Source organism: Oxyura jamaicensis, chromosome 3, assembly GCF_011077185.1.
Source record: "Oxyura jamaicensis isolate SHBP4307 breed ruddy duck chromosome 3, BPBGC_Ojam_1.0, whole genome shotgun sequence".
In the NCBI taxonomy this organism is placed as follows: Eukaryota; Metazoa; Chordata; class Aves; order Anseriformes; family Anatidae; genus Oxyura; species Oxyura jamaicensis.
In genome coordinates this window covers 10,256,461-10,270,058 of record NC_048895.1, presented here as the reverse complement: position 1 = coordinate 10,270,058, position 13,598 = coordinate 10,256,461, and the positions used below count along the sequence as shown (strand labels likewise).

At 47.5% G+C, this 13,598-nt stretch overlaps 1 protein-coding gene across 3 annotated transcripts in view; it reads right to left on the bottom strand.

The window, feature by feature from the left end:
- Window positions 1-13,376, bottom strand: part of FOXN2 (forkhead box N2) — a 32,955-nt gene extending 19,579 nt beyond the window's left edge. For 2 of the 3 annotated variants that reach the window (XM_035321752.1, XM_035321755.1), the window contains exons 1-2: window positions 13,245-13,376; window positions 1,022-1,572 (exon numbers count right to left, since the gene is read on the bottom strand). In XM_035321752.1, coding sequence (XP_035177643.1) covers window positions 1,022-1,558 — 537 coding nt within the window. In that variant the 5' untranslated portion in view covers window positions 1,559-1,572; window positions 13,245-13,376. Of the gene's footprint in view, window positions 1-1,021; window positions 1,573-12,531; window positions 12,882-13,244 lie in introns of those variants that run through there. The other variant, XM_035321753.1, reaches the window with a different exon arrangement.
- Window positions 13,377-13,598: the final 222 nt, after the last annotated feature.

The following is a 13,598-nucleotide window of genomic DNA, read 5'->3' as shown; positions in this document are numbered from 1 at the left end:
AAAATATGATTTGAACAGAATTTATTGCAAATGGGTTAATAAATAGGAAATATTGGCATCAATGAGTTCAGCAAAGCACCGAAGAAATTTGAAAGATACCCAAATTCGAGGTAGGTCTGTGCAATCTTAGTTTGACCTATTATTTTCCTGACACAATTCCCCAAAGCACGGCCTGCCACTGTGCCGCCCCATGTCCTGCAGTCTGCATCTCCCAGTTACTTTCCTGTTGTTCACCTTGGTGGAGCAGTGACTGTGTGTATTCGCACGTGCATGGAGGTGGGAAGAGGACAACAAGCATCCTCCAGCACCGCAGCTTGGCACCTCCCACCAGCAGCAACCATAGGCTGCTGCAGGAAAACACCTCCGTGGGTTACAACACGCTTGCTGTAGGTACAAACTCCAGTGTCAATTGCAAGGCTGGCACCTCTGCTGAACTCACACAGAGCTGTTCAGAGCTTACACTCGTATGCTTATTCCAATTATACTCTCCTTTGGCAGGTCCCCTAATGATTTTATCCTCCCTAGCAGTGAGTGTACTCCCATGCCAATTCCAAACATCGTATGTGACCCTGTTCAGAAAATTAGCATGGACAAAAGATTCTTCATTTTAATTTATCCTCAAACAAATGAGTTCCTTTAAAGAGGAAAAAAAAAAAGACACAAAACATCCTAAAATAAATGTCTAAAGTGTCAGGCTGACTGTTATAGCCTAGTAAAACTGTAAGCAGAAGCAAGGTCCTTTACAACAAGGCATCAGCCAGCTTTGTGAAGGATGCATCACCGTTAGCTCTACCCAGCTTAGTACTAAATAAAAACACAGGATGACAGAAGTGACTTGGACACTTGTCAGAAGTGGTGTTTCCAAACTATCCCTGGTTGCAAATACAGCGTGAAAGGATTTCAATACACAATTGTTTCATACATGGGAGGGGGAAGGAGGGGAGTCCATAAAAATAACAGGGTTTTCTTAATTTCTTCATGAATTTCAAACTCTATTCAACTCCCTCCCCCCAGGCCTCACCTTGCCATGGCTTCTCTCCACCTTTCGGAAACATTTGTTCAAGGAGAGGTTGTGTCGGACAGAGTTCTTCCATCCCGTTGGTGCTGTGGCAAAGTAGGGGAAGCGCTCCAGGATCCAGCTGTAGATTTCTTTGACTGGGAGGCTCTTGTTGGGAGAGTGCTCGATAGCCATGTAGATGAGAAGGCTGAAGGAATAAGGGGGTTTGGAAGTCGATGATTTTTTTTCTGGGTTCTGGTAGCAGGATGGCGAGAAGGATGGCACGCTGTCACCCTCTATGTCATACAAAGGGCTAACAATTGGAAGACCCTCGCTTCCAAGGCTGAAGTTTGTTAGAAGGTTAGTACTTTCATGCAGCCAGTTCAAATTCGTGAGTTCATCATCTGTTGAATCGCTGTCCACCACCGTGGCCTTGGGCCTCCCAGCATCTCCTGCTTCAGGCAAGCTTCCCATCCTGTGGACCTGCCTTAGTCCTGCAGCTTTTTCTGCTCCTGGTGTTTTAGCTTTCCTGTCCGGAGTCATTCCAGTGACTGGACCCATTTAGCTTTATTGGTCTGCAACAATAGACAGAAATCAATGTAAGACTTCAGAATCACGTTCACTGTCAGCCCAAACTGAAAAAACCCCAAGGAAATGTGATGCTGTACCATCCCCGTCCTGTGGTCACTGAGGAGAGACAGGGTCCAACAAAACCCCTCTTGTAACCTCCCGAGCACCCTTTTATCTCCCCCGGCTTACAGCCAGAACTCATGGTAAGCCCTTGGAAACTGCTCTCCTTGTCTTGAAATTTCAATTTGGCCACCGAAATAACAGCTATCGATGTCACCATCTGAAAAAGACCTCAACAGGTAGGATCTAAACCATTCTGTTCTCACATTAAGTCTTTAATTATATTCATTACATTGTAAATTAACCCTATTTAGAAGTGCTTGCTTTTGATTCCTGAAGAAGAAAAAATAAGTTGCAAAACTTACAGAGCAGACAGTCAACTTGTGGTCCTGGTGCAAATTAAATCTGTACAACCTCCTACAAGTCACAGTCATTCCTAAGCACTCCCTCACACTGTAGGGCTTTAAAACAAGCCGCCAAGCAAACTGCTGTGCTAACAGCTGCTTTTTTCTGCTGATGTAACCATGTTAGAGCCTCGCGGCACCTAAAGCTTTGGCCAACATAGCTGTAGCAGAAGCACAGACCAACAGAACACGTGGCTATACCAGCCTTCTATAAACGTAAGGCTCTCCAACCACTGATGCAGTTCATCAGCTAAGCCGTGGATATTAGCTCCAAAACAAATATATCTAATTTCCAGACCCCCGTCCCCAGTACATGTGCTGTCATTCTGGTTTCACGCTCCAGCTCCTAATGGAACAGCTCATCTGCTGTCTGTTTTGCAATTGAGAAGTTATCTCACCAGGCAGTGCAATACACATCAGCGATGTCTTCTTACAACAGTTTTTTGCAGTGTTTGCATGAACACGTGGCTTTGTGCACTTGGATCTTCTCCTGCAGAGGACAGGGAGACAAGGCTCAGCCTTGTACAAGGGCAAACTGTGAGAGCAAGTCTACTGCTCCTAAGATTTTAATGGTAATTATCGGATCAGTAAGAGTGGACAATTTTTAGTTAAGTGCTCCACTCTCAGATGGACTTATTAATACAATTGTGTTTGTTTGTTGTTCTAATTCAAGGACAAATACTCTAAGGGGAGGTGTTAGTCAAGTTTCTTTATTTTGGAGGAGAGCAACACAAGAGTGAGGTGCAATGTGGTGACCCAGAATTTACTCCTCCTCCAGAAAAGCACCGATTCCTACAAGCAATTTTTTCTCTTAATCTGCCTGTAGTCTGTCATGCCAGCTACTGCCAAGCTTTCCTTGCTTGTCACTTTTTATCAGGGGATACCTTACCAGTCCCTTTTTGTCAGAGGGTTATTTTCTGGAGAAATTGAAGATCCAAACTCCAAAAAGGCAATCTGCCTTGCACGCTGTGGACCAACTCCTCCACCTTCTCCAGAAAACAAAATCTGTACTTACATGGTGCTAGAAATCATCCCTAAACTTTCAATTTATGTAAAGGGACAGGCATGATTAACTATTAGCTCAGTCATTAAAAAAAAATAAATAAAGCAAACTGCTCAAATAGCTTCTTAAAAGTAATGATGCTCTCCCTACGATTTACTTTTCCCCCTAAGTTGGTGAATGCTGGCTTTAAAACAGAGCAATTTCTACACGTGTCTGTTACTTTTTCAACCCTTCCTTAAATTAAAAACCAACAGTGATAAAACCCATAGAGACAAACCCAAATTCTGCCACAACATTTCACCATTTTCCTTACCAGAGGCAACACTTACACCCTTGCCCTGTGTCCTTTTAGCCACCTATGTACTAGCTTCCACTGCTCAGCTGTGTATTGATTTTAGTACTTGGTTCAGAACACGTGAAACATCCCCTTGCAAATCTCTGGTCAGCGCAGGAGATCAAAAACAGGTACAGACAAACAAGTTTAGGTTCCTGTATTTATTCCTTTTGTGAACATGAGGCAATAGAGTCTGTTTTAAAACACAAACATGGCCTAGACACTCCAAAGTATAGAGAAAAGGAAAACATTGACTTAACCTGGCACTTCAAATTAGGTCAGCATTGTGGCATTGACAAGCTTTTTGTTTGTGTGCTATTATGTGTTAGCAGAGAATCATTAGAATAATTAATATTCTACTTTAAATTCTTTACAATTAACATATTTATAGTAAATAATATGAAATGCCACGTTTCTCTCAATAGACGCATTACAAAAAGCCACGTTTTAGAGTATCTTTGCTGGCCGTCTTTGCTAAGAGCAAGCAGGGTTGTGGACAGGGATGATCCAGTGGGGGTAGCACAGTAAGAGCAAGGAGGACGGTTCACAGGAAGAAAAGAGCATGGAAGAAGCCCTCCAGCGCAGACATCATGATAAACTGTGTACAATTGCACCCACTGATTTTTTCCTCATGTTTCTCACTGTTACCAGCCAGGAAGGTTGACGCAAACAGGGTAAGATGTAAGCGGTAGGACTTGCTCTCCACAGTGCTCCCACCCCAGCTGAATTAGCAGCGCCAATACAATACAGCAGATGAAAGAAATCCAGCAGAAAGGCAAGGTTAAGAGTGCTGCAAGGCCACCTAGCGAAAATTTACCTTCCATTCCTTTCTTCTCTGACACCTTCCCTGTCTCTTCACCTGCTCCCGTGGCACAAAAAGCCAGGCAGGACAATCCCCTCTGCGCGAGGAGCGCCTGCTCTGCTTCCCTCTCCTCCTGCTGTCCCCCAGCCACTCCTTACCCAAGGAGGATAGCAGGTGGCAGCCGCTTCCCAACCTCTCCAGCTGGCATCCCCAATGCCCAGAAGCTCACTGCTATTCCCATGGTGACAGCCCCAACCCTGCGGGCAGAGCCAAGACTCAGCCCCCAGCCTTCCAAATGCAGAAACAACGTGCCTTAAACACACCTCTAAAAACACCAACTTGGTGCTTTGCCCTGCCAGTGAGTGCACGGGAGTACAGCACAGTGCCATTAATATTAACACCCACAATGGAAAGCAGGAGTATTCAAAGCCTAAGGGCATCACGTATCCAAATCCTAACCCATTCAAGCATCTATTCTGGTAAGCACCTTCAGAACAAAGCCTGCCGAAACATCTCCTCCTGAAAAACAAGCACTACAATGGACGTACGCATTATTTTGCAATGTAATTATATACAGAGGACTATGATTCCGGGATAAGATGATTAAAAGGCTGCAAAGCCAACTGAGGTGGCTTGACTAAAAGCTTGGAAGCACCAGAAACACGATGAGAGGCAGCCTTCTTTCCAGCACTCCTGTGATCTTGGGTATCACTTGAGAGTGCATGGGAAAGCCGGGAACGGAGCTTCTAACAACACAAAGTCCTGCTGAGTCCTGCTCCCCACACCACCCAAAGGGTAGGGCAGACTAAGGTTGCAGGCACACTGAGGTAGCAATAGGTTTAGAGAAGCCCCAACATACCCGAGGGGGATACTTAATGTCACAAGACACTGTGCACAGTGCTGTCGCTGAAGAAACCAATCCACACCACCCCAAAATTACCAGTGCATCAGAAACCAACCCATCACTAGCTAATGCAAGACCTTATTACACAGCAGAGACAAACTTTTAGCTGTGCACATACAAAGCGCCTGCAGCAAAACTGGAAGCTGAGCCACAGCACCCCGAGTCCCTCACCCACATGTACCAGCAGCTGCTTTTAGCAAGCCCGTTTGTTTCTGTAGGACTAGCCAAGCAACCAGGTCGCAGTCATTTCCCTCAAGAGTTAAAAATAGACCATGCACTGTCTGAGCAGCAGAGCATGATTTTAATCCAGCAGAAGAGATGTTTAAAGGTCTCACACTGATGTCAAGTAAGAGCAGCACTGCAATCACACTCTGCAACAAGCTCAGGGTATGCAGTCTGAGTTACAGGATTATTTGTACAGTCTCTACATAGGTTTCGTGCAAACTTATACAGGCTCTGTGAGAGTATTTAAAAACATCAGCACGTGCTTTTGCTTGCAAGCAACTATACCTGCATTAAACTCTTCTATTGGTTTTTCATATTCCCTTGCATTTATAGGAAATGCAGCTGCACCAGGGATTGTTCCGCCTTACACACATCGATGTGTACATTGTGGTGTTAGAACGGCACAGGCAGCACACGTATAAATGACTGTCACCGCTCACAGAGTTGGCAATACACTTTCCAGCCAGCACGCTCACGGCAAAGGACTAAGGAGAGGCTTTTTGTGCGTTAAGGGGAAAAGTAACTCAGCTCCCTGCCCAGTAGTGAAAACCCATTGATAAAAAGCTGGAAATGTTAAAAGCACCGCATTCACACGGCTGCGAGCATTCAGAGCACGGCACCAGCCCGTTTTTCCATCGATTTAACCTTCTCCTCTCCCTCCTCTCCTTTATCCGAGGCTCCTCTCCACTTCACAGCATTGTTCTACAGGCTGGGGTCAGAGTCAAGTCTCCAAAGCGCTGCTAAAGGCCTATATTTGATTACAATGCTGGGTGATGTCACGTATCCAAGACAACTACAGCACTATGGTCTCCTGAGGACAAAACCACCTCTTGGTCGCAGATTTCAGCAGCCTGGCATGCAACTGCATGCATCTGTGGACTCCACTCTGGGCAGCTGTGCTCCCAGCAAAGCAGGGTGCCAGCACCCTGCCCACTCCTCCCCCTGCCTTGTAAGCCAGGAGAACTGAAGGGTAATTGTTTACGGTGGTTATCAGCTTCTTAAAGGCAGTCTGCCACACAGAGAACCTGTGAACTTCTCCATTTCTTTGGAATCCTGGTAAAAGTATGTGCAAAAGGAAACAGAGGGGTTCCAGGTGCAGTGTTTCCAAGCTTCTCCCATTTTCATGTTAATAACCTCCCACACCCTTTCATCTAATTAAAGGCAGGGAGAAAAAAAAAAAAGGAAACTAATAAAAATTGATGAAAGGATCCCATATTACTAGAAGCTAAAATACACTCAGCAAAATTTGAAAAGGGAAGGGAATAAAACCTTATCATAGCTCAGGGAAAGGAAGGGCAGGTAAGGAAACGGAGATCTTATCCAACATCTAATTTGTATTAAAAAAAAAAGTTTGTTAATTAAACATACATACATACACACACACACGTTTTTGTGATTAAAATAAGTATTTTAAACGAAAATGATATGTAAACTCAGACAGTCCTGGGCCCTGCAGGCCTCATCCATCGCAGAGCCTTTGGACCGTGTCCTTCAGTGTCGCCTCCGAGGAGTCTGAAATCGCGAAGCATTGTGAAAGGCTGCAGCCAGCCTGGGACAAGGTTCCTCCTGCCTTGGATTTAAAACGCGCGTGTGAAAGCAGTCCGGGTATAACAGAGAAATTGGGAAGTGAAAAAAAAAATAAACCAGGGAAATCTAAGCCGTTTAAGAGAACTCTGGTGTCACTGAAGGTGGAAAAGCTTGGTGGATTTTTTTTGTTTGTTTGTTTTTAAATACGAAAAATGCTTTACTTCCAATAGCAAAGCTGCTTAAATTCAGTACACTGTTTGCTAAATGAACTAAAACACACAAGTGTGAGCCACTGCTGTGTTCAGAAATGCATCATTTGAGCAAATGTATTGCCAGGTATGTCTGACGCTGATTTTGTTTTTATGATAACTGTTACACATTTCTGGATCATCCCCTTGAACCAGAAGTGAATATTCTTTTAGCTACATTTCAGCTACGTTCAGTAACAATTTACCACTACTAGAAAACATAACCTTGTATTTTCCATATCGCTTTTCTGCCTTCTTCAGCCTTAAGGCACTGGAGCTCCTCATTTTCCGCTGAAAACCAACACGCTCAAGCTTCACCTGAAGTGACCCTTATGCAAGATTTAACTTAAAAGCACCATCAGAGCCGAACACAAAATACCTCTCACATTATAACTTAGTAATTGACAAGCTTTCGCAGATTGCTATTTCCCAGCTACAGCTACTGAAGTGCAAGAACTCCTCTTGGCTGTAAGGCCCAGGCACACTTTGAGAGGGCCTTTCAGGAGTCCTCCCTGTGCAGGACAGGCCCAACTTCTGCACTGCTGCTTTATGTTCCTTTTAGCCATATCCCAAAAGCAGCTGTTAGCATTGATATATCTTAATACAGGTCAGATATACGAACACCACCTGCTGGCATCCTCAGAAGCACTCAGGCACTCCCAACTCCGTTGAATTTGGCTTTCTGAATTAAAGTGGTATCAGGAGAATCCCTCTAATAATGGTTAGGGCACAAAATGATTCTTTCTTTCCCCCAGCAGCCTGGAGCAACTGGGCCAAGCAGCTTCCTCTCACAGAAAAACCGCCCAGTTTATCGTCATGCACGGCCCTGCGGGCTGACGGCACAGCTTCAAATGAAATTTGACAGATGATGCAAGTTTCTCTGACTGCAGAGGAAAGGCACCTGTGCTAACAGGTAGGTTACTGAAACACCAGCTGACATTTGACACTTCTCAGACTGCACAGTCAAAAGTCCAAAAGCAAATGAGCTTGTACTTTGACAGGTCAACATCCCTAAACCAAATCCCATTTTCTGATAGCTGGTCTAGGGGGTTTGGCTCACCAGCCAGAGGATGAGGGTTGAATAATTGCTCCTGCTGTTCGGCAACAAGCTTCCCAGCTCCCACTCACAGTTTGAGTTTTTCAGTCACCGAGCAATCTTCGCAGCCAGTAATTTATCTTCTAGGCGACTACACACTTGTCCTGAATGCAAGCACAATGCAGTGCAGCAACAGGTTGTTGCAAAGGAAGCAAGCAGGCAACCACACGTTAACCAGGAAACTACAAGTAGCTACGAAGTGCAAGACTGGAGCGTACTAAAAATGATCCAAAAAAAAAAAAGGGGGGGGTGGGGTGGGTGGGCAGGCTTTGGAAGTATGTCAAGTCACACCTTGTGAAGCACACAGCCCAGCTCAGCCCCACAAAAGCAAGTGCATTTCATACAGCACACACAGGTGGGATGCTCATCTGGTGGAAAATGAGTGAAATAATACAAAGATGGAGTAGAAGCAGCTGAGTACCTCCAATCCAGTGCTTCATAGATGGAAAACGGTCACTCCAGTAGGGTCAGAGGTATCGAGTGATGCAGTTGAGAGGCCCAATGAACAATGCCAACTCGTAGTTCTGACATGGACAGGCTGTGCTCAATGCCAACAAAGGGGAAGGGCAGCACTGCCTCTTTTTACAACACATTTCAAACTTGTTCCTTTGGTAAGTCCCAGAGAAGTGGTGGTACCCAGCTTGGACTAGAACTGCCATGCTGTAGGACAGCCAGCGGGGGTACCACTGGGGCAAGCAGACCACTCTGGGACTTTCTGCCAGCAGGAACTGGGTGAAAGCAAGCACAACTTATACTCTAATCCTTACAAAAGGCACAGAAGGAGAGATTTCTACAGGAGCAGTAGCCAAGTTAATAAAGGAGCTCTGAAGATAACCTAACCTCTGAAGAAAAGCAGAGAGCTTTAAGTCTAGAATGAACTCAATAGAAAAAAAGTTTGAACATAATAGAAAAAAGTAAAACCCACATCGATGAGTTTTAGCATAAATCATCTTATATACACACAAATCACAAGCTTCTCTTGAAATGAAACTGGCAGTCAGGTAACCATCCTGTAACACAGATATTTCCACCCTAAACACAACAGCCAGTCCTCCCAGTTACCTCCAGGCAGACCCCCAGGCCCTCAACAGCTCTTTCCCAGTGCAAGTGGGATCCAGTGCTTGTGCTTCGGAAGCCCTAACACTTCACAGGAAGGAGACAGAGGCCACAAGGATGCCATCCAGCATCAGACAGCACTTCCTCGGCACTACATAATTCATTACTGAATGGGTAAGTTGTCTCTTACCTGAATTGTATTTTGCGAGTGCCCTGGAGTATCCATAGGTGCTTCTACCCAGCACAGCGAGGAAGAGAAAGTTTATCATCGCTCAACACGTGCTCAGAACAGCGAGTGAGAAGGCATGTGCAGGATGACAGGGAATGGATAAACGTGTTACATGCAAAGGTCCAGTCAGACCGCATAGAAGCATCTCAGACATTTGTTGTTTTACTTTTGGACGTCTTCTCTGGGAGTCAAGGAAGCTGCCAGAGCTGGTAAGACATGCAGGCAGCAGACAAAACCCGAGACAGAAAGCAATCCTTTAATTTATGATACTGGGATCTGGACAAGGTTTGCAGTTTGCAAGTGCACACTTGTCAGGAGACAAAGCAGCATGTTTACATGAGTCGCGAAACACCGATGACAGCAGAATTTCTGCACAGGAAGTTGCACAACACCATTTAATTGTCAAGCAGGAGGCACACAAGGCAGGCTCAATTGCCTCAGTCTATCTACTTCCCTGCAGAAAGCTCACTGGTTGCAACTAACACCACGACATCTCATGCATGAGCTTATCCATGATGCATCTCATTACATGGGAGGGGGCAGAACAACAAAAAGAAAACTCAAGGAGCCAAATGGAACAAAATGGGCAGAATTCGCACCTCTGCTAAAAGGTAAAAAGCGTGTCCTGCTCCATCCCTGCAGCTGACAGCCTTCACTTAAGGGGACAAAAGGCCTAAGAGCTGATTCTCCTTGATGTAGGGTCTGTGAACGAAGGCAGTATTTCACACAGCCAATTTTGCACCTTGATGGTGCAGTAAGAATATCCCGTTGAAGGATATGGCCTAAGAGGTGGATACCAACAGCAGCGGTGGGCACACCATCCCCTCTTGCAACGCCTGCATGTTCTGCAACTTCACAGGTTATGATCCAGCTGGAAGGCAGAATTATAACCCTAGTGGCAACAGTGTAAGAACTGCTACTGTTTTTATGGGAACCAACATCTCCATGCAAGAGCCATACCACTTTCTCATCAGTTTGAACTAATCCCCGAAGGGCCTCTTCAGGTGCCAAGCCATCTTGTTTGCTGAAAGAGTCGGCCTTTGCTCTATGTGATGGCTCTTCAAAGCAACTGAGTGGAGCAGGCAGAGCCTATTTTTAATAAAGATGGTAAAAAATTAGATGCCTCTAAGCCTCTATCTCCTTTCTCAGTGCTACACTGGCTTGTCAGGCAGTCCTCCTAGTGTGACAATTCCAGTACACATCCCTGTATCTGTTAGTTCCTTAATGGACCGGCATGTTCCTTCACTACAATAGCTGTTGGCAATGCTGGCACCTTTCATCACAAACTCCCCAGAGGAAATGGGAAAGCTCTTCAAGAAGCAAACGTTTGGCAGTTGGAGCTGTTGAATCAGCACACTCCTTGGTTGATGTCCCTTTTGGAATAAAACATCTTTAGGGCTAAGCAATACCTACAGGGCTCCTTCGGTACAGCTTGGCCTGCAGCACCTGAAGGGGTCAGAACTTTATCCTGGCAAAGACATCGACCAGGTTTTATCCAGTGAAACACCCTGAGTGTACTTGGAACCACACACCTGGAATGCTACAGGACCAATGCCTCTAAACCCAAAATCCCTCTGCTCCCAAAGACAGCACTGCAGCCTGAATGAACATCCTTGCCACACTCTGCAAGCATAAAAGTGATGTAGAGCATCAGAGCTCTGCTTATGGGCACATTAAAAAGAAACAAAAGAAAACGCAGAAAAGTCCTACATATATTTTAGGTATCTCAAACATATGGTGTGAGAATTTCCATCTCTTCTGTATTTCTACAAAAGCCAAGTCACAGCTTGACAATAGTTTTAGGCCAGCATCAGCAACAACAACTGCCAGAAAAAGCAGTTCCCCCTGTGACCACTCTGGCTGCTCGTACCCATCCCTGCACTGACCCAGTCCTCAGGGTGATGCGGATGTCAGAGTGGTGTACCAGACCAAAAGGACAGGTGGGTAAAACCGAGGTGAGGCTGGGACTTACCTTCATACCAGTGGCAGGAACGGACCACATGCTGAGCACCTACACTGGGATGAAGGCAACATGGGAACAGACAAGCATAGAAATCACGACAACTCACTACCTGATTCCATAAGCAGCACAAGGGAATTATCCTGCAGAGCACTTTGCACTGAGGCATACAGAAACTATTCCCAAGGTCCAAAGAAGCTGGACATGCACTGGACCCGAGCAGAAGCTGTGCTGCTGCAGCCCCATAATGTCTGGTTTAAAAATAATGCATACTGGTACTCATCTAAGTTCATTAGCTCAAGCTCTGTGCCATGCTAATTGCTACGGTACAGGTTTCAGTTCAAAGCTGCCTTGTCCAGCTACCTTCTGTAGAGCTTGGGAAAAGTCAACTGGCACCTGTCAAAAACAAACACACCAACACCACAACACTATTCCAAGTTTTGTTGACATAGGACTGTGCCAGCTTAATTTACCTTGCAGAGATTCACCATCACACTAGGCTTCTAGGAGGATACAAAACCCGCAAATCAAAAAAACGTAACGGAAGTTGATTTGATTGATTTACATGACAGTACATTGCAACCCAACCATTACCCAAGTCCACTTGAATCTAAGTCACCCATAATGTGACCTGGAGTGTAAAATTATCTTGATTTGTGCCAAACCATGGGTTAGGCACAAACCTAACCAAGTTATCCTCAAAGCACTGAAGTAAAATGTAATTTAGCATTATTTAACCCGTTTTGCGGAAAACGTTCATCGCTAGCCTAGCCAGCCACATGAGCTTACTGGGCCCTGCCTCTTTGTTTTGGCTTTAACAGAATCCAAATCTTTATGGACAAAAGTCAACCTCTACGAACTGAGACACCAGGTGTGTGTTCAGGTAAGCCACACACAGCCTTACGCGGTTCCTCAGCCACCGGTGACTTCAGCATCAGGCTCCACCTCACGCACGTACAAACCCCAGGCCTGTGAATCACCAGGAGCAGAACTCAGCCCCGTCAGGTGCCTACCAAAAAGGTTTCCAGAGCCTTAACCTCACCTGTAAGAGGTTTATAACCCATTTACCTCACCTTTCCAACACGCAGCTCCAGCAGAAGCGCTACGCACTCCCACCTGCGTTCCTGGGGAAACTTTCTACCAATTTCGTCAAAGCCACGCACCGCACGCAGCAGGATGACCTAAAGAGATTACTGCTTCCTTAATTCAATCCCTACCGAACGAACAGCTTCAGAATTTTATTTTATGCTAAAAAAAAAAAAATACTGAAAACACGGAAGAGCGAGGCGCGGCGGCGGCTCTGCTGCGGCGGGCCGAAGGCAGGCTCGGGGGAGGGCGAGCCGAGGCGGCCGGCTGCCTGCCGCCGTGGAGCTGCCTCCTCATTAGCGCTCATCAGCTAACGAGCCCGGCTCCCCGGGGCCGGGCGGGCACAGCCGGGGGGCGCGGAGGGAGGAGGAGGAGGAAGAGGAGCCGCCCCCTCGCGCTGCCGGGCAGCGCTTCCTCCCGCCGCCGCTCGCCGAGGGCCGGGGCGCCATTTCGGGCCGTGCCGTGCGGTGTGGTGCCGAGCCGAGCCGTGCTGTGCCCTGTGGTGCCCAGCCGAGCCGTGCCCGCGGCGTTCCGCCCGCCGCGCCATTGTCCCCCACGGCCCGCGCGGGGCCCGGCCCGGCCACGCGTCCCCGCCGCCCCCCGGCCGCTTCCCCGCGCCCGCCCTCCCGCGCGCCGTTTCCCGGCTGAAACCTCTCAGATCCCCCCCCACATAATAAAATATTTAAAAAAATGAGAACGCAACCGCGAGCGGGAGACGGGAGGGGAGGCGGCCGCTCACTCACCGCGGTCATGAAGCCGCGCTGCCGGGAGCGCGGGCACAATATGGCAGCGGGGGATGTGTCAGGGAGCAGCAGCTGCGGCGGCGGCACCTCCCTCCCCGCCTCCCCATGGCAACCGGGCCCGGCCGCCACCCCTCCGCCGCCTCCCACCGCCTCCCGCCCCGCCCCGGCACGGCCAGGCCCGGCCCGGCCCGGCCCGGCCCGCCCAGCGCCCCCTCAGCACGGCACGGCTCGGGCCCAGCCCCGCCCGGCCTCCCAGCCCCGTGAGGCGCCCGGCCCGAGGGGAGCCCGGCCCGCGTCAAGGCTCCCCGGCCCTACCCCTGCCCCCAACCAAAAGTTTCCTGTGAAGCTTCGGTT